Source organism: Camarhynchus parvulus, chromosome 9, assembly GCF_901933205.1.
Source record: "Camarhynchus parvulus chromosome 9, STF_HiC, whole genome shotgun sequence".
Taxonomy (NCBI): domain Eukaryota; kingdom Metazoa; phylum Chordata; class Aves; order Passeriformes; family Thraupidae; genus Camarhynchus; species Camarhynchus parvulus.
In genome coordinates this window covers 21,413,241-21,438,755 of record NC_044579.1, presented here as the reverse complement: position 1 = coordinate 21,438,755, position 25,515 = coordinate 21,413,241, and the positions used below count along the sequence as shown (strand labels likewise).

General features: G+C 59.0%; 2 protein-coding genes across 5 annotated transcripts; one reads left to right on the top strand and one right to left on the bottom strand.

The window, feature by feature from the left end:
* The first annotated feature begins 1,353 nt into the window (after positions 1 to 1,353).
* On the top strand, positions 1,354 to 23,639 carry SNED1 (sushi, nidogen and EGF like domains 1). 4 transcript variants are annotated; one of them, XM_030954310.1, is made up of 33 exons: positions 1,354 to 1,818; positions 4,542 to 4,829; positions 5,314 to 5,454; positions 6,152 to 6,314; positions 7,239 to 7,364; positions 7,476 to 7,589; positions 8,342 to 8,455; positions 8,703 to 8,816; positions 8,938 to 9,054; positions 9,320 to 9,445; positions 9,706 to 9,810; positions 10,248 to 10,361; positions 10,486 to 10,602; positions 11,043 to 11,159; positions 11,240 to 11,356; positions 11,522 to 11,635; positions 11,715 to 11,888; positions 12,053 to 12,166; positions 12,754 to 12,867; positions 13,297 to 13,410; positions 13,492 to 13,605; positions 14,431 to 14,493; positions 16,935 to 17,118; positions 17,201 to 17,313; positions 17,797 to 18,075; positions 18,435 to 18,579; positions 18,875 to 18,957; positions 19,720 to 19,806; positions 19,996 to 20,112; positions 20,503 to 20,590; positions 21,186 to 21,269; positions 21,492 to 21,530; positions 21,898 to 23,639. In XM_030954310.1, the coding sequence occupies exons 1-32, from the start codon at positions 1,615 to 1,617 to the stop codon at positions 21,526 to 21,528; spliced, it is 4,101 nt and encodes a 1,366-aa protein (XP_030810170.1). In that variant the 5' UTR covers positions 1,354 to 1,614; the 3' UTR covers positions 21,529 to 21,530; positions 21,898 to 23,639. The 4 variants fall into 4 exon arrangements, with proteins under 4 accessions (XP_030810170.1, XP_030810167.1, XP_030810169.1 ...); XM_030954307.1 differs by having other exon boundaries at positions 14,197 to 14,493; XM_030954309.1 differs by lacking the exon at positions 11,522 to 11,635 and having other exon boundaries at positions 14,197 to 14,493.
* Positions 23,640 to 23,690: 51 nt separating this feature from the next.
* Positions 23,691 to 25,406, bottom strand: MTERF4 (mitochondrial transcription termination factor 4). The gene is made up of 4 exons (XM_030954674.1): positions 25,368 to 25,406; positions 24,545 to 24,884; positions 24,280 to 24,464; positions 23,691 to 24,201 (listed from the first exon to the last, which is right to left on the bottom strand). Exons 1-4 carry the CDS (start codon positions 25,404 to 25,406, stop codon positions 23,842 to 23,844), a joined length of 924 nt encoding a protein of 307 aa, XP_030810534.1. The 3' UTR covers positions 23,691 to 23,841.
* Between the last annotated feature and the right edge of the window lie 109 nt (positions 25,407 to 25,515).

The following is a 25,515-nucleotide window of genomic DNA, read 5'->3' as shown; positions in this document are numbered from 1 at the left end:
GGGGGAATGTGGGGATGCTTTCCTGTGCAAAGCCTGCCTGGAAGAAAATCCTCCCCTCACGCTTGGGATGGATGCCCTTCCCCTCCCTCGAGGGAAAACCCACCAGGAGAAGCCCAGCATGGCCCTGTGGGGTTGGTCCTGGAGGAGGGGCAGGTCCTGCCACAACATCCCTGTGTTCCTTGGGCCTGGCATGGCATGGCAGGGCCAGGAGATGGGATTTGGGAGCACAGGGCTCACTCTGGTGGGGGTAAGGTGGTAGGTGGTGACAGCCAGAAGATGGCCCTGCAGTCACTCCCCGAAAGAGAAGGGCATGGCAGAGCCACAGACTGGCATGGGGGAGGATGGCAGTGCCCCCTGCATCCCAACTCAGCCAGGGAGGATGGCAGTGCCCCCCTGCATCCCACTGGGACTGGGCTGTGCAGCCTAATGCCTTCCAGAAAATCAGCGATGAATGGCCAGGGAGGGTAATTCATATCAAACCCATAAAAGCTTTATTAGCGTCCTAGGGGAGAAATCCGGATGTGGCTGCTTATTTATTTTGGACTTCTCTCTCTTTTTTTTTTTTTCTCCTTTTCTTTTAACATTTTCTTCCAAGAGATTTTTAAAGTGATAGGCTCAGCTCTCTGGGATCAGCAGTAGGGCTCACATAGGGTTGCCTGTGGTCCTGGACCACTGGTGGATGCACTGGCATTCCAGGAGTCAGGCTGATCTTGGGGTCCAGCTCTGAGTTGTGGCACAATTATCAACCCATCATGAATTGATAATTATTAAGAACCACTGGTGCTTTTAGTGGGGCTTCCCTGGGAGTAGCCTTCTCCTTTCCTGGGAGCTCAGCCTCTCCCAGTCAAACCATTTCCCGATAATAAATGTAGGGTGGGTGTGTTTGTTTTGCTCTGCTTTTTTTTTTTTTTTCCTCCAGTAAAGACAAAGAAGCCCTTGAGCCTGGAGCGTAACCTAAAACACGGCATTCCTGAAAAGAATTTCCTGATAATATTTTTAGCACCTGAAAAAAAAAAAAAAAGAAGAGCGGGGGGGGACGGGGGCGGGAGGGAGAAGGAGGAGAAAAAAAAAAGCCAAAAAAACAGGGAAAAAAAAGGAAAATGACCCATTTTTTTTTTTTTTTTTTCCTCACACAGCCTTGCGTTTTAAGGGGTCGGGGAGGCTGGGGGGATCGGCTGGGCACGGGGGGGTCTCTGTCCCCACGCGTGTTTTGGTGGGGGACGGGGGGGACCCCCGGCCGCTCGCGCTCCTCGGGGAGCCCCCCATGGCCCCGCCCCCGAGCCCCGCCCCCCGCTCGCCGCCCTCCCATTGGCCGGTCACACCCCGAGTATGCAAATGAGGCGCGGGGGCGTGGCCGGCACGCTGAGGGCGCTCGGAGCGCTGTGGAGCTGAGGGGCCTCTGCTCCGCGCGGTGCTGAGGGGATCGCTGCCCGCTCCCGGCTCACAGCGCCCGGCTCACAGCGCCCGGCTCCGGGCAGCAGCCACAGCCACCGCCACCGCCCTCCCCGTGCCCCTCCGCGGGCGTCCTGCCCCGCCCCGCCCCGCCCTGCCCCACCCCCGCCATGCTTCCGTGGCTGGTGCCCCCGTGAGAAGCGAGCGGCGGTGCCGGCGGCCATGCAGGTCCTGGCAGGCTGGGCCGTGCTGGTGGCACTGGGCTGGTGCCTGTGGGCCGCTGCGGAGGTGCCGCTGGGCGACTTCTACCCCTTCGGGCCGGCCCAGGGCGACGCCGCCACGCGGAAGCAGGACGATGGTGGCTCCGAGCTCCGGCCCCTCTCCATCCCCTTCCCCTTCTTCGGAGCGGGGCACACCGGCCTCTATGTGAGTAATTCCCACTTATTTTCTCCTATTCCTTCTTTTTCCCTCCCTCTAATTCCCTCCTCTCTGTTTCATTCTTTCTCTTCCCTTCCTTTTCTTTCCTCTTTCCTGTGCTCCTTGGATGAATCCGAGTTTCCTTGGGGGCCATCAGGTGGTGCCCCCTTCACTGGGAGCATCAGAGGAGTGGCGGTGTGCTGAGGATGATGCAGTGGGCCCTGGGTTTGGGGAGCACGCAGGAGCCCTGGCTCGGTGTGGGGGTCCCCAGGCAGGATCCTGGCCCCAGTGCCTTGGGAATGCTCACCCAAGGCGGGCAGCCTGCATTCCCTGTGCACCCACACCGTGTGGGACTGGCCTGGTGACGTGCTGGGGGATCCCGGCAGCAGGGAGCTGGGCACATCTGGTGGGCAGGAGCCCAGAGCTGGTGTGCTGCCTGGTGGCCCCTGGCTGCAGCAAACGGGTGTTGGTGGGGCACTGGGTGTGATGTAGAATAAAGACAGCTGCACTTTGAGCTGCCCACTCAGCACATCTGATTCCTTTGCTTTTCCCTACGCCTACTGAGCTGCTGGGACTGTTGGTGACACACTCCCTTGCAACTCCGAAGCCACTAGGAGGGGACTGTGGCCAAAGAACTTGAATCATGCCTGGCCCATCATGTCCCCTGTGGCCAGAGAGGCAAGCCCAAGTGCCTGGCTGTCCATGGAGTCTTTTGGGTGGTGCTGTCTTGCATCCAGAAGTGAGATTTGGGCTCCCCATGCCAGTTTCCACCCGGCACTGTGAATCCTTCAGTGTCCTGATCTCATCTCCCCGGTTTGTTCTGGGCTTAATGATGACCCAGAACCAGGTGGCAGAGGAGAGGGCTGAGCATTGCCTTGATGCCATCCCAGAGCTGGGCTCATGTACCATTACACTGCCTTGGCTCAGCACAGGGGGTCTTTGGTCCTACCTGCTCGTGTTTTTCCCCTGATCAAAGCACCAGCCCTGCCATCGGGTGGGAGGGATCCAGGCTTGAGCCACTGTGGGAGGATAGAAGGGGCTGGGAGAAGCCAGGGGACATGATGGTTGTCCCACAGAGGATCCACAGTGCAGCTCTAGGTGTTGGAGGGGCTGCAGGGATCAAAGGATAGTGCATCCCCTTTCCCTGAGCTAAAACCCCACTCTGGCTCTGCAGGGCCAGCTTGCCTGCCCCCAGCACAGAAATCCATGTGGCAGGGGCCCTCCTCCCCAGGGAGCTGCTGTCCAGGGGGACTGGCACAGGGCTGAGTTCACCTGGAAACCTCTGTTCTCAAGGGCTGCCTCCATCCACCCCCCTCCTCCTTCACAAAAACCAGCAACAACAAAAAAAAGCCCTTCTTGGCTCTGGTTCTCTCCCATCTTGCTTTAATCAAGGGAAGAATGTTCCTCTGCGGACACAGTGGGGTTACGGAGGCTTTGGGAAAACAGAATCCTCTTTCCCTTAGTCACAGTAAGGACTGCCCTGTGTTCAAATGGAGCGGCTATGAACCCTCCTCAGGGACTGGGGACCTCCCCCAGGGGCTGCACAAGGCCATCACAGCTCAGCCCTCCTGTGCCTGGGTGTGCTGGCAGCTGGGGTGAAAGCATTCTGGCTTCCACATGGCTCCTGGGGATGCTGGCTCCCAGCTCCTTTTTGGCACACGAGTGTGACACCACTGCCTGCCTGCGTGCCAGAGCTGCTCTCTCCAGTTGAGAGCTTCTTGCCTGTACCAGGCCCCCTTTTCCATCCTGCCTGGAGAGCTTGGCTGGAGTCTGTGTGTTCCTGCCGTCCCACGGTCGCTTTTGGGCTGGGGAACAGAGTGGCTTGGAGCTGACTGGACTGCCAGGCATGGCGCTGTGGCAGAGTGCTGCCAGGGTCACCTCCAGGGAATTTGGGAGCTCAGGGTGAGAGCATTTCCCTTTGATCCCTGTTCAGGCAGGCAGGGGGTTTCTTCACCTTCCTCATTCCCACTGCATCCCCAAGTTGGGAGGTAGCACTCCAGGCAGCAACATCCACTAGTTCCAGTTTCCTTCCCTGGGCTCAGGCTGCCTCTGCCATGCATCCGTGGGCCAGGCATCTCAGAACCCTAATTGCCCCAATTAGTAAGTGCTGAGGAACAGCTTGAAGTACCTCACCCTGGGGTCTGGCATCCCCCATTTTAATGAGAGCAGCTTTGTATGGGTTGGTGGAACTTGCTCACCTGGGGACCCGGAGCCCCTTGGCTCAGCCGGAGTGCTGTGCATGCCGGTGGGTGGGAGGATGGAGCAGGGCTCCTCCCACCCTGGGCCAGTGCCCACAGCCCCCTGCCAGCAGCGTCCAGCCCCATGGGCTGCCTGTGAGCCGTGGGGCTGGGGAGCGAGCTGAGGCCTCTCTCCTGCCAAGAGCGGTGCCGTGAGCTGGCCCCACGCACCGGGCACTGTTTGTTTTATGCGCAGGGCTCCTGCAGTTTGTGCAGCTGTTCCCCTTCCCCTGGCCCGGAGAACAGGGCTGGGTTTGTTCGGGCAGTGGCCCTTAGCCGCGCTCCAGCGAGCAGGAGGCTGGGCCGGGGGGCTGGGGCTGTTGTGGGTGCTCAGGCACGTCTCTGCTTCTAAGGACAGGAAGGGGAAGCGCTCCAATATTTGTGGAAAGGGGAGGGGGAGAGAAAGATGAAATGGAAAGCACCTCTAAAACATGGATTCCTCCTGGCAGCAGGAGTCAACTGTGGCCACCCGTTTCTTTCCCTTGCTCTCTACAGGTAAACAACAACGGGATTATCTCATTCCTGAAGGAGGTGTCCCAGTTCACACCAGTGGCCTTCCCCATCTCCAAGGACCGGCGTGTGGTTGCTGCTTTCTGGGCAGATGTGGATAATCGGCGGGCAGGTGAAATATATTACCGAGAGAGCACCGAGCAGCCCATCTTGGACAGAGCCAGCAGGGACATTGCCCAGTATTTCCCTGAGTTCCCGGATTTTTCTGCACAGTGGGTCTTCATTGCAACCTGGTACCGAGTCACCTTCTTCGGGGGCAACTCATTCTCACCAGTGAGTAGCTGAGGCAAAGCAGCCACCCACCTGTGTGCCTTCAGTGTGTGGTGCCAGACCTTCCACTTGGCACGGAGCTGTCAGCAGAGCTCAGTTGGCCAGGATGTTGGCCATGATGGCTCCATCACCATACCTTGCTGTGACAGAGCAATAGTGGGCTAGCAATACCAAACCCTCCTCCTTGTGCCATGTGGAGGCTTTACATCATCACCCTTCTTGGGCAAAAGTGAGGCACCTTTTGCCTTCCAGATGCTCAATATCCATATTTTCCCCCCATTTTTCCCATTCCTCTGGGATGAGAAGCAAGCTGTTCTAGCTCAGGATCACAACAAGTTAGGATTAAAAATAATTAAACTCTAATGCCCTTGCTCGTAGAGGAGGACTGGGGTTGAAGGAAACATCCCTTTGCTGAATGCAGTTTCTGTCACTTTATTTTAGGACTGGTTTATTGTCCCTCACTGCTTTCCTCCCCTCCCTGCTGCAGGTAAACACTTTCCAGATTGTGCTCATCACAGATGGCAAGCTTTCCTTCACCATCTTTAACTATGAGTCCATCACCTGGACCACGGGTATGCACGCCAGCAGTGGGGGGGACTTTGCTGGGCTCGGTGGCATCGCAGCACAGGTAAGTGGCAAATGTAGCCCCTGGGGTGCCTGGGTAGCACATCCACCTTGACAGCTCATGGCTCCTGTTTGGGTTTCTTTGAGGTGGAAAATCTCCCCCTGCTTGTTTTTTTTTTTTCTTCTTCTTCAGAGTTCTTAAATATCTGTGTGTGCTCTGGCTCCCAAAGCTGAGACCATACAGGGGGCTTTGTTATCCTGAAACCACAGATCTTTGCCTTGGCTGCTGCTTCACAGTCCCTTTTCCTTCCTAACCTCAGCCTTTAAGAGCAGCTGCCATAGCTAGCACAGCTTTTGCTTGTAGTTTTATTTCATCCCTGTGTGTGTTGTTGTGTTAAAGGGAAAAAAAGCCAACACCCACACCCATAAAAACCCCAGTACCCACTTGGATGTGTGAATTTACTGACAGTTGATCCGTGCTTGGCTCCCTGCTTGTCAGCCTGCAGCAGGCAGGATGCTGCAGGTGGAGAGGAGGCAAATGGGATTTGAATTCCCAGGAAGGGACTGAGCAGGCCAAGTGTCCCCTTCACCCTGTTGTCCTGTCATGTGAACAGGACTGAGCGCTGGCCTGTGGAAAGGGAAAGTTGGTCTGAGTGTGCCACCAATGGTGCTGTGTGACAAAAGAGATAAGTCCAGGTGCTCCAGCTGCCTTTTCCTGTGCATTAGTGATGTCTCTTTACTCTGTGCCTTTGTCCTTCCAGGCAGGTTTTAACGCTGGTGATGGAAAGCGCTACTTCAACATCCCCGGATCCCGCACCGATGACATCGCTGACGTGGAGATGACGACAAATGTGGGTATCCCCGGGCGCTGGGTGTTCAGAATCGATGATGCCCAGGTGCAAGTGGGGGGCTGCAGCAATACAAGTAAGAGGACAGCAGTTAGGTTTACTTAACTCCCAACCCAACCCCACACTGTTCTCCAGCCCCATCTTTCCCTGCCTCAACCCCCACCTCCGCGGGGTGGAAGAGATGTCTGGAAGGGCTTTGGGGAGGGAGGGGAGGCAGATATGTGGGGACTGTCTTCAGCACCAGCTGTGATTGGGGATGGCACCTGTGGTTGCCCTGGGGCTGGGAACGGCTGGGAGAGCAAATGGGAAGGGGAGGAAGAGTTCTTAGTTTAAAGAAGCCTGTGGGGAGTGATGAGGGAGGCTGGGGAGGAGGTGATGTGCACTGGGCCCCTGCCGGCCCCTGCCAGCCAGGGCATGAGGGACCAGCACCCTTGGGGGTGCACATGTCCATCAGTCCTCATACATTGGGCTGAGCCAAATGGAGGGCTGCTGAATGCCAGCCTGCCATGTGGGGTTAGGTTGCCAGGGCCTGGTCCATGCTCCCCACTCTGGGGGTCCTGGCATGTCCCCCACAGAGCTGTTGGTCTCCGGTTCCTCATCCCCACTTCCCCCTGGCCGTGTTTTCCCACTCGTGATCTGTGTGTCTTGCGTTATCGGTGGATTTTCTGTACATGGGCTCTCCCCGTCCCCTTTCTGTCTGCCCTGAATAATAAGTGAGTTCATGTCCCCTCAGCCAGTGGAGCAGACCTCCCCCTCACCAGTCTGCAGACCTGTGCAGCCTCTCCCCCTTGCACAGGAGGAGTGAAACTGCCCCCTGTCCCAGGGGAGCCCACAAGGAGCAGCCCCTGCCCCACCATCAGGCAGGCAGCCCCATGGGCTCCCCAAGCACCCCAGGGAGCCGGGTGGGTGCAGGGAGAGACCCTGGCACTGGTGTGGCTGGAAGGTGGCAGGTGAGCCCTGCCAGGGTGGGGTGACAGGAGGTCACTGCCTGTTCCCACAGCCTCTGTGTGCCTGACACTGCGGCCCTGCCTGAATGGGGGGAAGTGTATTGAGGACTGCATCACAGGGAACCCCTCCTACACCTGCTCCTGCCTGGCCGGTTTTACTGGGAAGAGGTGCCATGTTGGTGAGCACTTTGCTGCAGGGAGCAGGTCTAGCTCTCGGTGTCACTGCTGTATGCTGGCAGTCTGTCTGTCCCCGCCCTGAGATTCTGTCCCCACCCGGGGCTCTGTTTCAGATGTGGATGAGTGCCTCTCCCACCCATGTCAGAACGGAGCCACCTGCCTCAACGGTGCTGGCAGGTTCACCTGCAGGTGCCCACCAGGCTTCAAAGGCAACAGCTGTGAAACTGGTGAGCAGTGGCACTTGAAAAGCAGGGACCCCAGGCTTGGGGGCACTTCTGCTCTTGGGAGGGCTCTTCAGACCAGGGCTCCTGCAGTAGCTGCTGTGCTTTAGCAGTTTGTGACAGCCAACTTGGATTTCAGCTTGCTTCAGGCAAAAGAAACTTTTCTCTGGCCACGAGCCTTTCCTTCTGCTGACTCTTCTGAGGGCTGTGCTCAGCACTGCTGCCAGCACTCTTCCACCACCACTCCCTTAGCCAGAAAAGCTGGCAGCCAGTGCTCAAACAAGCCTTGCAGGCCCTGCTTTTGCAGGTGATGCTCTGGTCCCAAGCACTTCAAAGCCAGGGGAGACCCTCCCAGTCTCTGGCAGGGGCTGTGGTTACAGGTTTTCCCCCACTGCTGGCCTCTGCCTGCCAGTGGAAGTGCCGCCAAAGCATTTGGCTCCCAGCAAGCTGCAGCGCCAGTGGAAAAGGCGAGAAGGGAGTTGACTTGTGGGGGAGGAAGGAAGGGAGGGAGAAATGCCCAGCAGAGCACACTGACTTCCAGGAGGTGTGGTGGGATGAAAGAGCTGAGCTGCCTAAGGACAGGTTTTGGGGACAGTTATGTCTGGGGACATGGCCACTGTCTCCTGACAGAAGGTGCATGGGTGGCTTCAGTCCATGCTCTGCCTAGGCCTGGTATCACCCTATGTAGAGGGTGCCATGTGCTAATCCTGCACCTAGGCTGACACCCCTGCCTCTCTTTTTCTGATGTTCTTCTGCAGCAGAATCACCATGTGAGAACAGGGTATGCCAGAATGGTGGGAGTTGCCAGGTGGTGAACAGGACAGCAGCATGCTTGTGCCAATCAGGGTACACAGGGGAAGACTGCCAAACAGGTGGGTGACAGAAACAGGTATGGGATGGAGATGGTGATGTTTCATACCTTGGCAAGCTTCCTTCCCAGTCAGCTTCATTCCTGGATGTAGTTTTGGGAGGGGAATGCTTGGAATTGCCAATGGCCCCTATTTTTTTCTGTCCATCACCTTCACCCTCCTGAGCATCATCCAGGCTGGGAAGGAGGCACCAGGTGAGCTGGCTGTGCCCACACATAACCTGATAACCTTTCCTGGCCTCCCCTTGCAGAGGTGAACGAATGTGAGTCCAGCCCATGCCTGAATGGTGGGCACTGCATGGACCTGGTCGATAACTACACCTGTGTGTGCCTGGAGCCCTTTGTGGGACAGCGCTGCGAGACAGGTGCCTGTGCCCCAGGATGACCCACGGCAGGGACTCTGTTCCCCATGTTCTGCTGGCCATCATGGCCCTCTCCCAAGCCCAGGCTCTCCTCCTGCTCACCTTCTTGCTTTCCTCTTACCAGATTCATCTTCCTGCGAGGACCGGAGCTGCCAGAACCGGCAGACGTGCAACTACATCCGCCCTGGCCGCTACATCTGCACCTGCTCCCCGGGTTATTACGGCAACAACTGCCAGTACGGTGCGTGAGGCTGTGCCTCGACCAGCCTGGCATGGGAACTGCAGTCAGGGGCACTGGGCAGGAATGGGCACATGGCTGCAAAGGGGCTGTGTCAGTCATAGGCACTGGTGGTTGGTATGTGCAGAGCGGCCATGGTGCTGCCAGGAGGGAACACCTTCCTGCGGGGCTGCTTGACCGTGCTGGAACCTCCAGCAGGGTGCCCAGGACAGAGGGTATTCCAGCCCCAAACTGGAGCTCTCCAGCTCAGGCTCCCCATTCCCCACAGGTGGGCCCCGCATGCCCGGCGCCTGCCTCTCCCAGCCATGCCAGAACGCAGGCAGCTGCCTGGAGACTGAGAGGGGCTATGTCTGTGAGTGCCAGGAGGGCTACACTGGACAGGACTGCCGAGACCGTGAGTACAGCCCAGGGGACTTGCTATGGGGTGCAGCATGTCAAGGGGAGCCTTTGTGCTCATGAGAGGGAGAAGCAGCAGCCCCAGAGAGCCTGTTGAGGGCTCTGGGATTGAGCAGGTCTGTCCTCCTGGAGGAGGCTGTGCCTGTGTGTCTGAGGGCCTCAGGGCTGCTGCCCACAGAGCTTCCCCTGTGAGTGGCATCTGTCCTAGCCCACAAGCAGGAGAGAGGTCCCAGGAAGCTCCTGTTTCCTGTCTTGCAGAGCTCTCTGAGGGCTGTGAGTGTCGTAATGGGGGCAGCTGTCTGGAGGGGAATGTCACCGTCTGCCAGTGCCTTCCTGGGTTTTTTGGTCTCCTCTGTGAATTCGGTAGGTGAAAGCTTCTTGCTTGCTGTGTTCATTCCCTCTGGGATGCTTGAGTCAGGCAGTCTGTGGGTCAGCAAGGAGGCACTGCCCGTGCCTGGGCCTAGCACAGTGCCAGGGCAGACACTGAATTTGAGCCTGGAAATACTGTTGCCTGGTGGGATGGCAATGCTTCCCCTTCATCAGCTCCTTCCCTTGGAGCTGTGCCTCTCCCAGCCTCTGCCTCAGCTCAGCTCCCATGGGTGGGGGGGAAGTTGTGGCCTTTGTGCACTCCCTTTCTGAAGCTCACTGAGCATCCAAGCTGGACATTGCCATTTGCACTGTCTGTGCCAGAGGATCTGTCCTGCCTCATTGGACCCTGCAAAGTTAGGAGACTCCTGTTTCCATGTGGGTGTCCCCCTGCCACTGACTGAAAGAGGCTGATGCTGGCCATGTGTTTGCAGAAGTCACCACGACACCGTGCAACATGAACACGCAGTGCCCGGATGGTGGGTACTGCATGGAGTATGGCGGGAGCTACCTCTGTGTCTGCCACACCAACTATGGCACCAACCACAGTAAGACTCCACGGGGATGTGGGAACAGCCCTGGGCTGGGGATACCCTCACCTCACCTCAAGGGAAGCTGCCCTTGTACCCCTGGTCATATGTCCTCAGTGATGCCCTGTGTTTGGCTCTGCAGCGATGCCATCCCCCTGCGACTCAGAGCCCTGCCTGAATGGAGGGTCCTGCAAGGTTCACGATGACTCCTACAGCTGCGAGTGTCCTCAAGGCTTCCTTGGCATGCACTGCGAGAAAGGTACCTCCACAGGGCTCCCTGTGGCACCAGCACCTGGCACAGGCTGGGACAAGGGCTTGGACCTTCCTGGGAGATGAACAGTTGCTTGCAGAGCTGGAAGTTGGTGCAGGTTTTCCCATCCCATCCCACAGGGTGGAGGGAGGGATTGAATGAATGTTGTCACCCAACGGTTGGAACAGCAGATCAGTTGTTTCCTCTACAACACCATCGGTGTTGGTGGCTTTTATTTACATGCCACAACTTCTGCCCTCGGGAGCAGCCAGCTGTCTCCCAGCATCATGCACCTGTTGGCCCCCAAGGCCCCAGCCCACATCTGCATGGGTGCAGTTTTTGTGGTGTGGCAGGACCCAGGATGCAGTCAGGCTTCCTGCAGCGGGGGCTGGTGGGTGCTGGTGTGCGGCAGCAGCTTTGGGTGACCCCGCTCTGGGCTCTCTCTGCAGCCAAGCCTCGGCTCTGCAGCACGGGGCCCTGCCGCAACGGGGGCACCTGCAGGGAGGCGGACGGCGAGTACCACTGCTCCTGCCCCTACCGCTTCACCGGCAAGCACTGCGAGATCGGTACAGCCCCCCGGCCCCAAATGGGAGGAGAGGTGGCAGCTGCCCCGCCCACCGGGCTCACGCCCGCCTTGTGCCCCCAGGTAAGCCGGACCCCTGTGCCTCGGGGCCCTGCCAGAACGGAGGCACCTGTTTCCACTACATCGGCAAGTACAAGTGTGACTGTCCCCCAGGCTACACCGGCCGGCACTGCGAGATTGGTAGGTTTGAGGAGGGTGTGCCACTGCCTGGGGGGGGTGGTGGGTGTGATTGTCAGGAACTCGCTGCTTGTTTTGAGCCCCCTTCCTTGCAACTCTTCCTTGTGCTCTGCTGGAAGGGGAAAGGGACTGGCTCTGGTTTCATTCCTTGCTCTGCTCTTCTTCCAGTGCCCTCTCCTTGCTTTCTTAGCCCCTGTGAGAATGGGGCTACCTGTGAGGACCTCGGTGGGGGCTATGCTTGCACCTGCTCCCTGGGCTATGTAGGGAAGCACTGCCAGTTTGGTAAGGGCCTCACACTTCCCCTGCTGGCTGGGAACTTGGGTGCCTCTGTGGGCCCCATTCATTCCCTTTCTCTCCACAGAGGTTGACTGTGGCATCCCCAGTGAGGTGAAGCATGCCCAGGCTTCTTTCAACTCCACCAAGGTGGGCTCCCTGGCTGAGTACCAGTGTGAGCTGGGCTACATCCTCAGCCAGCACAACCACCCCCGTGTGTGCCGCGTGCCAGGCGTCTGGAGCGACCCCCCCGAGTGTGATGGTGAGGAGTGCTGGGGAGTGGGCAAGCCCTGGGACACCATCCCAGTGGCCTGAGGTCACCACCATGGTTTGGTGACCGCAGGATCTGTACCCCAGTTGTCTGCTGCCTTCCCCCTGGGATCCCTGTCCTGTGCTCATGTCTCTCCCTTGCTCAAATTTCTTTAGAGATCGATGAGTGCCAGTCGCAGCCGTGCCTGAATGGTGGCCAGTGCAAGGATCGTGTCTCTGCCTTCCTGTGCTTGTGTGAGCCAGGTTACACCGGCCACCACTGTGAGCTGGGTAAGAAACCATGCCAGGTATGCTCCAGGACTGTCACAATCCCTCCCTCACCCTCCACCCTTGGGAAAGCCCCATGGATTGCAATGGAATTATGTGAGCTTGGATCAGCCTGAGGCAAGGGCTTCTTTCCCAGGACTCCCAGCCAACTGTAGGATTTTCCACCAGGGAAATGCTGCTCCTGTTTGGAGACAATGGGCAACGTGGGAGGTGGTGAGACCCTGGCAGGTGGCTCCAGCCCAGCTCCCTGGGATCTGGCAGAGGACAGTGGTAGGAGAAGGTGGGCTGTTGGAAGCTAGATGAGGGGACATGACACAGGCACCCTATGGGATGGATCTCTTGGCACAGCCCCACACTGCCAGTTGTCCCCAGGTGTCCCTGAAGGAATGTCCCATGCCATGTTCTTCAGGGCAGACCTGAGGCAGTGGGCATCCAGGAGCAGGGATGTTCCTGGCCACTGGGCTTGGGGAAGCAAATGACATGGGAAGGGTCCATGCCCTGTGGGAGAAGTGCTGCCTCTCCAAGCCCCTGTCCCGAGACACCAGCTGTCTTTGTGCTGAGCTGGTGCCTTTCTTCCCTCTGGATCCCAGATGTTGATGAGTGCCAGTCAGAGCCCTGCAAGAACAGCGGGACCTGCCAAGACCTCCCTGGGTCCTTTGCTTGCTCCTGTCCTGAGGGCTTCCTGGGCACCCAGTGTGAGACAGGTAGGGGCTCTCTCTTCCTGGGTCAGTGGGAGGCTGGACTGTGGGTGTCAGGACACTGCCAGGGCTGGCACCATGCCAGGTGGCTGGTTGTTGTCTTGGACACCTTGACCCCAAGCCATCACCTGGTTGCTCACTGTTGCACTTCCTTGCCTGTAGTTTTGGGGGCAGAGCTGAAACTGCTCTGAGGGGGAGGGAGCAAGGAATGAAGAGTCCACCAGTGATGGACTCCCTTTCCAAGGTGTCCACCCCTTCCTGGGGATGTGGGCACCATGGTGCACAGTGGGGGCTTCTTTGTCCAGCCCAGCTGTGCCAAACCCTGGGGTATGCATCTGCCCTGCTGCCCCCTCGGGGGTCTGTCACTGTTGCTCATTCATGAAGGCTGGGAGCTGGCTGCTGGCATGCTCACTGCTGGCCTTCTTCCCCCTCCAGAAGTGGATGCCTGTGAGTCAGACCCTTGCCAGAATGGAGGGGAGTGTGAGAGCTACGGGGGCTCCTACCTCTGTGTGTGCCCAGAGGGTTTCTTCGGCTACCACTGTGAGACAGGTGAGGCAGGCAGGGCAGCACAGGGTGGCCCCGGGCTCAGGGGCACTGCTGACACTGCCAAACCTGGCACCTCTCCCACAGCCAGTGACCCGTGCTTCTCCAGCCCCTGTGGGAGCAGAGGCTACTGCCTGCCCAGCAATGGCACCCACAGCTGCACCTGCAAAGTCAGCTACACAGGCAAGAGCTGCGAAAAAGGTAAAGGCCCTCAGCAGCAGCACCAGGACATGATGTGGGGCTTGATGCCAGCCTGGCAGTGCCCACCACCCACCCACGAGGGGCTCAGCACCATCCGGGACCAGCAGCACTCCTTGAGTTGGGCAGGGCTGGGGGCTCGCCCTGGGGGGGGGCAGCCCGTGCCCCACCAGTGCCATGGGTGGGTGCTGGCATGCTGAGTCGCTGCCACAGGTGCTGAGCTTGGCACCAGGACACGGGGGACAGATTTCCCCTGCAGCAATGGCAATCCCTCGGATGCCCTCAGGAGGGGAGGTGGAGGCATCCTAGGGAAGCCTCTTGGCGCTGGCCTCCCCCAAACCCCTCGCCCCATCCCTGCGGCCACAAGTGCTTGGCTACCAGTGATACCAGGGAATGCTCCTGGCACCCTGGCTCCTCCTGTGCCCACAGAGCCAGGGCTGGCTTACACCCAGAGAGCCCCTGCCAGGTGTGCCAAGCGAGACGAGCGAGGACCTCGTCCTCTTATCGCCGCTGTTCTGCCGCTTGCTGACAGGGTCTGTTCTCTAAAGATTCATGGCATTACCTCTCCCCTTTGCTTTTGCACACACCCTGAAGAATTGCTGCCACCAACCTCATTAAAGGTGGAAAGGGTGGAGGACACTGGTGTGTTGATTTCTTGGCACCCACCTGAGGACGCAGCTGCCAGGCAACTCATTGACGGCTACGCCGTGACGTACGTATCCCTCGACGGCTCTTACCGCAGGACAGATTTTGTGGACCGAAGTCGTTCTGCCCACCAATTGCGGGCACTAACCTCCGGCAGAGCCTACAATATTTCTGTCTTTTCAGTCAAACGCAACGTGAACAACAAGAATGATATCAGCAGGCCCGTCATGCTCACCACGCGCACTAGTGAGTAGCGTCCCCAGGGGGATCACGTGTGACCGTGTTCACAGGGGTCCGAGGATGAGGGAAGAGATGAGGATCTGACTCCATGTTTCAGAAGGCTTGATGTATTATTTTATGATATATATTATATTAAAACTATACTAAAAGAATAGAAGAAGGGATCTCATCAGAAGGCTAGCTAAGAATAGAAAAAGAAGGAATGAATAACAAAGGCTTGTGGCTCGGACAGAGAGTTTGAGCCAGCTGACTGTGATTGGCCATTAATTAGAAACAACCACATGAGACCAATCACAGATGCACCTGTTGCATTCCACAGCAGCAGATAATCATTGTTTACATTTTGTTCCTGAGGCCTCTCAGCCTCTCTGGAGGAAAAATCCTAAGGAAAGGATTTTTCATAAAAGATGTCTGTGACAATCACGGTTGTGAGCGTGCGTGGCCCCTGCAGGTGCCAGGGTTTGTGCTGCCACCTCCAGCCTGCCACCAGCTCCAGCATGGTATCAAACCTGGCAGGTTTGCTGGTACAGATCCTAAAATCCAGCTGGGGGCCTCTGGAAAGTGCTTGACACAGAGAATCACTGTTTTCTTTGCTGTGAGTAAAAGGCCTGATGCCCTGTGGCTCACCTTGTCCAGGTGGGCTGTAAGGGAGCTTGCAGTGGGGATTGCTCCTGAGCCCTGTTCATTGGGGCCAGGCTGTTCTGCTATTGTCACTGTGCCCAGGAGAGTGTGAGGAGCCCCCATGAAAGGAAGGCAGTGGGGCTTCTGCAATCCTGTGAGCCAGTCACCCTGCCATACTGCTGGGCTTGGTGTGTGAACATGCCAGCAAGGGCAGGGGCTGTCAGGGACCTCTGCTCCATGGGCAGAGGAAGGGGCACAGTGATGCCTCTGGGGCATGGACAGGCAGAGCAGCTTTGATCCCACTTCCTAAAGCAGGCAGGTGTGGAAATCAAATGCAAACAGGATGGAGGGAATTAGGAAAGCAGATGGCCTCTGAGGAGAGGAGAATGGTGGTGGTAAAGCCTCATCTCTCACAGCAGGCTGAGACCAAGTGAAGCCCAGGGGAGGAGATGGCAGCATAATGCTGGGCACAGCATCTCTTGGGGCCTCAAGCCACAGCTGGATGCTGAGGTCAGGATGGCCACCTGAAGTGTGCCATGGACTTAGCAGTCACTAGTGGGGCTCCCCAGGGCTCAGTTTGGGGCTGCTCCTGTTTAATGTATTTGCTGATGGTCTGGACCAAGGGATTTTGTGTAGCCTCAGTAAATTTGTAGCCAACACCAAGTTGGATGAGAGTGTTGATCTGCTTGAGGGTAGGAAGGGCCTGCAGAGAGACCTTGGCACACTCAGTCAAAGGGCTGAGGACAACAGCATGATGTTCAGTAAGGCCAAGTGTTGAGTCCTGCACTTGGGTCACAGCAACCCCTTGCAGCTCCAGGCTGGGGGAGAAGTGCAGAGCTCTTCAGCAGAAAGGGACTTGGGGGTGCTGGTTGACAGCTGGCTGAACATGAGCCAACAGTGGACCCAAATGGCTAAGAGGGCCAATGGCATCTTGACCTGCATCAAGAGCAGCGTGGCCAGCAGCACTAGGGAAGTGATCATCCCTCTGCATTGGCATTGTTGAGGCTGCAGTGCATTCAGCTCTGGGCCCCTCACTTTAAAAAGGACATTGAGGCACTGGAGCATGGCCAGAGAGGGCAGCAAGGCTTGTCAAGGGTCAAGGAAACATACCTTATGAGGAACAGCTGAGAGAGCTGAGTTTGTTTAGCCTTGAGAAGAGGAGGCTCAGGGGGACCTCATAACTCTCCAAAACTGCCTGACAGGAGGTTGTAGTGTGGTGGAGGCTGGTTTCTTCTGTCATGCCTGCAGAGAGAGAACAAGAACTAATGGCCTAAAGCCAAGACAGGAAATTCACATTAGATAAGTAGTAAAGAAAGTTTCACTCTTTGGGTGGTCAGACACTGGAATAGGATGTCTAGGGAGGTGGTAGAGTCAGCATCCCTGGAGGTGTTCAGGAGGCATCTGGATCTGGTGCTGGGTGATGTGGTTTAGGGTTTCTAGTGGTTTATAGTATGGTTTCTAGTGACAGTGCTGGGAGGATGGTTGGACTGGATGATCTCCTAAGTCTCTTCCAGCCTTGGTGATGCTATGGTTAGGACCAGGCCTGGGCACTGCAGCCCCTTTGGAGCTGTGCTAGGGGGCTGGGGCAGAGGGGACAGCCCTGGGGATGCTTTGAGTAGCCCAAGGCCCTGTGGGTGGGCAGACAGATGTGCCTCCCACCTGTCTGGAGACTGTGAGGAGAGCATGAGTTCCATGGGAGAGGTGGCACTGAGCTGTTCCGCTGGGGAAGGCGATGCAGAGGTGCCAGCAGGACGCCCTCGGGGGCGCATGGGGAAGGGAGGGGGCGACCCACGGTGACCGCAGTGCTCTGTGCTTGCTCCGGCCAGGGCCGCGCCCGGTGGAAGGCTTTGAGATCAGCAATGTGACTGCCAGTGCCATCACGGTGCAGTGGGCCCTGCACCGCCTCCAGCACTCCACTGTCAGTAGGGTCAGGGTCTCCATCCGCCACACGGGGGACCTGGCAGCCCGCACCGTGGAGCTGAACAGCAGCGTGGCCAAGTACACCTTCCTGTGAGTGCCTGCTGCTGGGTGCCAGGGCTCTGCCTCCCTCAGCTTGCCCTGCTCACCCCTTCCCACCCTTTTTCCTGCACAGGGACCTGCAGCCAGGAGAGAGGTATATCATCCATGTCACAACGCTGAGCGGCCTGGGAGTGGAAGACCACCCCTCAGAGAGCCTGGCCACAGCCCCTTTTCATGTGTGGACAAGTGAGTGAGGTTGTCTTTGCCATTCCTGGCTTGGCAGGAAAGCTGTGGGGAGGGAGAGGTGTGGGAGCTGCCAGACTGTCTGGCCAGCACAGCAAGCAGGAGGTGTGCAGGCAGGGCTGGGGAGGCCAGGAAAGACTCTGGCATGTCCTCCCCTGCCAAATGTTGTTCATTCTCTAAGACCAGCATGAGCCCAGCCCCGTGCATGGGTGCAATTCATCCCCTGCTGTCTGGCAGTCAGAAGGCAAGGGCTGACCTGGGTGCCAGGGTGCAGTGAGGCTCTGTCTGTCTTGGCAAGGACCAAGTGTTGAGCATCCCCTCACTGTGCATCCCCTGGCTGGAGCAGGCTTGGGGCTGGTCTGGGCAGTGCCAGGCAGGCTGAGGCCCTGGCACACTGGTGTGTAAGGTGATGTGAGCAAGTAGGGTGGTGGCCATCCAGGGACACCAGCTCTGACCACTTTCCTCCCCATCCCCTGCCTGCTGCAGGGCCTCTCCCCCCACAAAACCTCACTGCCTCCCACGTCACCGCCACCTCTGTGTCCATGGCGTGGGAGCAGCCGCCTGTGGGCACCATGGAGGGGTACATCATCAATGTCACCACGGCTCAGAGCGTCAAGAGCCGCTACGTGCCCAACGGGAAGCTGGTGTCCTACACGGTGCGGGACCTGCTGCCAGGGCAGCGCTACCACCTGTCCCTGACAGCTGTGCAGAACACGGAGCAGGGCCAGCTGCACAGCGAGCCCATCCACCTCCACGTCAGCACCTGTAAGTGCTCCCGGGCTCTGCTGGGTGCTGCAGCACGAGGGGGGCAGTGGGATGGCAGCGAAAGGGGTAGGGGGTGGAAAGCAGTTGGCCAACAGAGTGAGGAGCCCTTGTTGCCTCAGCACTCTGTCTGCAGCAGGCTGAGGGGACAGGACGCAGCTCCACTGGAATGGGAGGTGGGGGTTGTAGGCTTAGCAAAGGGCAGACACAGAGCTCCAGCTTGATGGGCACCTGCATCCCCGGTGTGTGGAGAGTTTGTGGCACCTGCATCCCCACCTGGCAGCCTGGGGATGATGGGACTGGCTGGGAGGTCGGTTGCTGGCTCACACTGCCTCCATTAAGCCTCATCCTTTGGTGTGCAGTGCAGAGGGATGGGGCTCCAGAGAGACGGTGGAGCCAAGCCGGGCACCCCCGGGTCCTGCGGAACAGGCTGCCCCCAGCCTTCCTGCCGGAGCTCCGCCTGCTGGCAGATCGCGACACGGCTGAGGAGCCCTCGTCTGCCCCCAGGTAGGCACGGCTTGAGCTCTTCCACTCGGCCCAAGCACTCGGCTGAGGCAGTCCCTTTTCCCAGCTTCCATGCCCAGGTGTGTGCAGGGTCGAGCCATGCTCCTGCTGGGGTGCAGCCTCTTGCCCACCCACTGGGGTTCTCAGCCAGGCCCCTTACCCTGAGAGCAGTTCCCCCACGGGGCTTGCACAGAGCCTGATGCCACCAGTGAATGCTTTATGCAGCTGCCATGAGCCCCAGCACACAGAGCCTGGGGCACCTGCAGTGCCCTGTACCCTCGTGGCTCTCCTGTCCCAGGTTCACGGAGCTGGTGGATGGCAGAGGGAGGATCAGTGCCAGGTTTGGCCCCGCGCTGGGAAGATCCATCACTGTGAAGACACGTAAGTGCTCTTGTGCCTTTGTGTCCTGCTCCTGTCAGCCAGTACCATCTCCTGCACCTCCCTGCAAGCAGAGGTGGCAGCCAGGCAGGCTGCTGGAGGGCTGGGGGAGCTCTAGAGGAGGGTGGAGCCCTCTCACCTGGCCCTGGGCAGGCAAACATCTGCTCTGCTTGTTAGAACCCTGCCCAAGGAGAGGGGTGACTGGCTGGGGGAGCCAGAGAAGGACCTTGCTGATGGGAGGCAGTGCTGACTGTGCCTGCCCTTCTTCCCTGCCAGCACCAGCAGGGGCCTGAGCAGTGGCTCCATAGCCCTCTGGTGCAGCCCCTGCCTGCCCAGCAGCCTCAGCCCCCACTGTCAAGAGCAGCCTCACACCTGAGGAGGGGGTCTGGGTGAGCAACCCCTCACTAGTCAGACCTAGGCCCCCATTTTCCATCCCCAGAAGACCAGGGATCCAGGGGCCAACCCAAGAGACCCTAGAGCACCTGCAAACCCCACACCATGGCATGGGGAAGGGGCCTGGCACACCTGAGGACAGCCCTTGGCCTCACTGCACATCCTGGTTCTGCCAAGGACTCTGTGTCCCAGCCCTTCCAGGAGCAGTGAGAGCGTCACCCAATTCTAGGGATGCCAGCTGGGAAGGGCTAAAGCACTGCCTCAGGCCTGACCAGTGCCCCAAGGCTGCAGGCAGGCTGGATCCCTTTGGAGGGGCTGCCTTTGGGTCTGGCTCTGGCCTGGAAGGTGACATTTAATCCTCTCATTGTCCAGAGCCAGAGGCTCCAGTGAAGCTGGAGAACACAGAGGTGTCCAGCTGGGACAGTCTGGCACTGCAGCTGCGTGAGGCAAAGAGCAAGAGTAAGTCCCACGGGGAGACCCACAGCAGCAGGAACCAGACCTGGCCCCACAGGCAACCTGCTCAGCACCAGCCTGCCCTCCTTGGGCCCCCCTGCCCACCTGCTCTTCCTGGGAGCACCCTGGCAGTGCCAGGGCCTTGGCAGGGCTGAGCTGTGGCCCCGGGCTCTGATGGTCGAGCGTGTTTTGCAGGAGAGGGGCAGAACTGCTCCAAGAATCCCTGCAGGAATGGAGGCACCTGCACCCGAGATGAGGAGTCCTACCACTGTGCCTGCCGCCCGGGCTTCAAGGGCAGGCTCTGCCAGCTGGGTGAGTGCCACGCTGTGCCCGAGGGCCAGGCTCCCTCCTGCCCTGCCAGGCTGCTGGCTGTCCCTGACACCCCATGTCCCCTAGCATGTAGGGTCACCCAGCACACCCTGCCAGCACCCAGGGGCTCCCACAATGCCCAGGCTTTGCTAGAGATCTGTCATGCTGGCAGCTGAGAGAGGGGCTGGGCTGTGCTCCTGGCTGAGCTCTCTGCCAAGCCCCTGCCTTACCCAGACAGTTATGTAGGCAGTGTGAGCCTGGGGGCTCTGCTTCTGCTGCTGGGTCAGCTGTGTTGAGGCCAGGGGGGCCTCAGCAGACCCTTGCCCCAAGGCACAGGCAGGCAGGGCCAGGGATGGGCTCAGTGGTAGCTCCCCTCTCCTATTCCCCAAGCAGCCTGCAAGAAGGTGCCACACTCGTGCACGCGGCTGTACTCGGAAACCAGGGCATTCCCCGTGTGGGAAGGAGGCACCTGCCACTATCTGTGAGTACTGCCTGCAGGTGATGCTGCCCCCTTCCCCTTGTGCTCTGAGCTGGGGATGTCTCCCTGCAGCTCGGCTTTGGGGAAGGGACAGCGAGCTCAGGGCCGTCTCCAACCCCAGCTGGCAGTTGCCCCCTCCCCAGCAGGCTGAGCAGCCTGGAGTGCCCCTGTGCCCACTCCCAGCTGTGCATCAGGGCAGGGTGGGGCTGAAGTGACAGCCCCATACTGGTGGTACCCACCCACGTGGCAGCAAGGTTGGATTTGGTGTGTGTGACCCCCAGACAGCAGCAGATCCCATCCAGCTCCTGGCTGCCTCTCCATCTGTGAGCAGAGGGCTGGGGGAGCCCTGGTGCAGTGCCAGGGCAGGGGGGGTTCTGCTCTGCCCCTGGCCCCCTGCAGTGGAGGCACAAAGGCCTGGCTGGGATCAGTCCCCCAGCACAGCAGAAAAAATCTGGGGGAAATCTGGTCCCATTCCTGCCAAGGTTGGCTGCTGCAGCCTGGAAGGAAATAGGGGAAATACCCAGACTTCCCCTTCACTCCCATTAAAGCACATCTCTCCTTTTTGTTTCCTACACTCACATCTCCACTGTGTGTGCAGGTCCAGGAGAGTCTACAAGGTACACCAGGATATCTGCTACAAGGAGAGCTGTGAGAGCACCACTTCCAAGAGGACAAGCAGCAGGTACAGCCCACAGCCCACACTGGATGTCCCAGCCTTGCTGTGATCCTGGGCAGGGGGATGTGCCTGGCTGGTGTGGCCCAGCATGCAGGGGACCCCAGGCTGGGGGTGGACTGCTGAGGGGTGCAGACATGAGCAAGGCTTGGATGGCAGTGCTGTGTGTTTGCCTGTGAGCAATGGCCAAGGGGCATGGGGCTGACAGTGCTGTCCTCCCTTCTCTTGCAGAAAGCCAAGCAACAGTCACACACTGAAGAAGCCCTAGAAGTAAGTACCTGCTCCAGCCCTCCTCAGATGCAGGCAGGGGCAGTTCTCATGCAGGGAGTCAGGGAGGTGGGTGCAGGCCAGGGCACAACCCCGGCTCATGCCACCATGTCCAGGGGGTGTGAGGGCTTATGGCTGAGAGCTCCTGGCTGTGGCTGGGGTGGAGAAGCAGGAGGCAATGCTCTGCTTCCCCCTGGCTCTGCAGCTCCATATGAGCAAGAGATTCCCGCACGAAAGGGCCAGGCTGGAGTCCTGGAGGCAGAAGGTCCCCTCTCTCAGCACAAGGTGGTGCACAGGTTGGGCAGAGGCCAGCTGCAGGGCATCTGGCAGACTCTGCACACCAGCTCATTTTACTCCTGCTCCTCCACAGGGTTTAAAGCAGTAGAAGCTTCGTCTTTCCACATCTAAGGGCTTTTTGAACACCAGGAAGATCAGATCTGCTCACTGGGTTGAACACAGCAGGGGAGCCTTCCTGCCTGGTGTCAACCTCTCCCTCTCCTCCAGCCCATTAGGGACACGCAGCTGGATCAGCACACTGAGTAGTGCTCCCTTTCCCCCTGCTGGCCCAGCACTGCCTTTGCTGGCCCCTTCTCTGCCCCTGAGGAGCTGAGCACCCCCCTTGAGGGGGCCAGCCCTGCTCAGCCCCCCAGCCACTCTGCACAAGCCACGGGCTCCCCACTTCACTCAGGGATCAGCCCAGCCCCTTGCCAACAGCATCTGCACCAATCTGTTTTCGTAATCCAAGGTTATAAATTACCTATAACCCTCAAATAAAACAGTTCAATGCAGACCAAAAAGCTTTAGCCATCACTTGAAATCTGGCCCCCAAACCTGCTCTGAGGAGCAGCCTGTGTAGATGAGTTAGAAATGGTGAGCAGCTCCGAGTGCTGAGGTGAGCACGGGCAGTAGAGGAGCATTCCCGTTCCCTCTGCTCTAGCAGGGGAAACTGAGGCAGCTTCTACTGCCTGCCATTTTTCTTTGCTTTGTACACAAGCCCTGGTTTTAACCAAATTTCCAGCTCAGAAACCAATACAGCACCTAAAAAGAATTCAAAATGTGATCTGTAGGGTGAAATCTGTCAGCTGAGGCATGCCAGTAGTTGCCTCCACACAAGTGCAGGGCACAGCAAAGGCTTGGTGAGGAAGCCAGCCCCACACTCCATCCCCTTGCACTGCACTTCCCTGTGGCACCAGTGCTGCAGGGTGATGTGGAGGAGAGGACCAGCACCCAGCACTGCAGCAGGGCAGGCAAGGAAAGAAAAAGTGTAGCTTAGAAACGTTCCTAGTTTTTGTGAGTTTGTATGACAACACTAGTTAAACATAGATTTGTGTATTAACATACACGGTGTATATTATAAATTAACACATACCAGAGATATATCACAGTTATGGTATAGAGTGTCATGGCCCCAGCAGAGTGGGATTGTTCTGGTGGGGAGGGCCTCCCCTCCTGCCAGGCAGGGCTCTGTTGCTCAGCCACATGTCTCAAGCAGCAGTTTGGAAGCTGCTCACAGAGCAGGGCAGGCCCAGGAGTTTCAGTGCTCCTGCCACCACCCTCTTGCCTCTGGGAGCAGGGTAACAGTGCTCAGCCTGGGGGCAGGGACAGTGTGAAGCCAAGACCAGCTGGCCAGTGTGCTGCTCCCCTCCTGCACCACCTCCAGCTTTGCTCCCACAGGACAGACAGGCCTTGTTTTCCTCCAAGGCTGCCTGGTCCTGCTCCAGCTGCCTGGCAAGCACAGCAGCCCTGCCTTCCCAGGGCAGGAGAAGCAGCCAGCCCTCCCCAGCAGGAAGAGCAGGGCAAGGGGAAACCCAAACAGGAGAGTTTGGAGCTGTGGTCTGAAAGTACTTGCACCCCTGCTCTGTCAGCCACGAGATCAGCACTGACATGGGCTGTGGAGGTGGAGGTGGCCCTGCCATGGGACAGTTCTGTATCCACAGGAGTTGTCCCCACAGCTCCAGGCAGCCTGGTCCCACTGCCAGCCAGCAGAGCAGCCACAGCTCCTGTCCCACAGCTGGCTCAGTATGTAATGCAGCCAGAAGGTTTTAACCTAGTCTTGGAAATAAATTAGGGGGTTTTGTTTGATTTTTTTTTAATAAAAACACTTTATGGAAACTGTTTGTTTTTTGGTTTTTTTAAAAGTAGTTGGTCAAGGAAGAGGAATGAGTGTTGTTGTATTTATGAGATGGGATTTATTGGTACCCCACCCATGGGGCCCTGCACCCATCCCAGCTTGTGCTGGTGTGGGGTGGGAGCCCAAAGCCCCCAGTGTGAGTGCAGCAGCAGGGGAGGGCTGGCACCTCGGGGCCTCACCTCCTCACTCCCGTGCTGTTTTACTTTCATCACTGTCCAAATCATCATCATCATCCTCTGTGTACAGTGCATCCTCATCCTCCTCCTCCTTCTTCTCCTCCTCCTCTCGAGCCAGCAGCTTCTTGAAGACCTCAAACTCCTCTGGGGTAGAGTAGGCCAGGCTGGCCAGGAAGTCTTTCTCCGGGAGCTGCAGGATCTCCTTCAGTTTTGGGTTACTGGTTTGGGTCTGTCCTTTGTGTGGGGTCTCGTAGAGCCCCCGGCGCTCCAGGAAGATGTGGCGATTCCGGAGCTCGGCAAAGGGCATTTGGAAGAGCCGAGCCTTCACCATCTCCTTCTGCTGGACCCCCATTCTGAAGTAGGCGTACTGCGGGCAGAACGGAGGTGTCAGGCACAGCCCCATTCCCGCAGCCGGCTCTGCAGGAACGCGGCTCCCGGTCCTCACCTGGAACTGGTGATAGAGGGTGCTCGGCTCCTCCAGCAGGACGGCGGGACAGGTCCCCAGCACCTCCCGCAGCTGCTCCGCCGTGAAAAGGCATCGCTCCCGCAGCAGCCGCACCGCCGCCTCCAGCCTCCTCCGGGGCACGTGGAAGAGCTGGGGGCAGCGGCTCAGGGCCCGCTGCAGCCGCCCTGCGGGCAGCACCAGCTCAGCGGGCATGGCTCAGCGGCACAGCCCCGCGGTCCCCCCGCGGCCCCGCTCCCTGCCCTACCTCCGTCCAGCCCCAGGCGCCGCAGCTCCTCGGCGCGCTCCCGGAGCCGCTCCGTGGGCAGCCGCAGCAGCGCCGGGCTCCGCTCCAGCAGCGCCAGGGCGGCCTCGGCGCTCAGCCCGAGCAGCAGCAGCTGCGCCGCCGCCGCTTCCCGGTGCTCGGGGCCGAGCCGGGGCGGCAGCGCCTGGAGCCGCCGGGCCTGCTCCTGGCTGAAGCCCATGGCCCGCAGCGCCGCCAGCTCCCCGCAGCCGCGCCGAGAGCACGGCCCGGGGGCGGCGGGGAGCGCCCGGCCCGGCCCCAGAGCCCGCCCCCGGGCCGCGCAGCAGCAGCAGCAGCAGCCGCCCTGCCATGTCCGCGGCTACGGGAGGGGCCGGGCCTGCCCCGCTCCGCCCCGGCCCGGAACGGCCGCGATCCCGCCCTGGGCAGCGCCGGGGGAGCGGCAGGAGGGGCGGGGTGGGAGCCGGGCCCGGAACGGGCTCTGCGGGCGCGCAGGGCTGGAGCAGGCGGGGCGGGAACAGCCCGGTGCCTTCGGGTGCGCGGGCAGGAACAGCCCGGTGCCCTGGGCAGGAACAGCCCGGTGCCTTCGGGAGCGCGGGGCAGGAGCAGCCCGGTGCCCCGGGCAGAGCGCCGGGCCCGCTCCGATGCCCACCAGGGCCAGAGCCAGGGCGCGGTGCTACAGAACGCAGGTGAGGGCAAGTTGTTGGAGAGAGCAGGGTGCAAAGCTGGATTCAAAGCTAATTAGTAATTAAGCCGAGTCCTGGTGCTTCTTCGCACAGCTGCAGCAGCCAGCTTCCTAAGCAGCTGTCTTCCTCCTAAGCAGCCTGACTCCGGCTGACCCGTACCCCAAAATGTTCCTGTTACCCATGTCTCAGTCAATAAATTCTCTTTACTGAATCTATTTTTTCTTCCCAATATCTCTGTCTCATCAAAACCAAGGACTGTTTTCCTGAATATAGACAGGACACTGATATTTA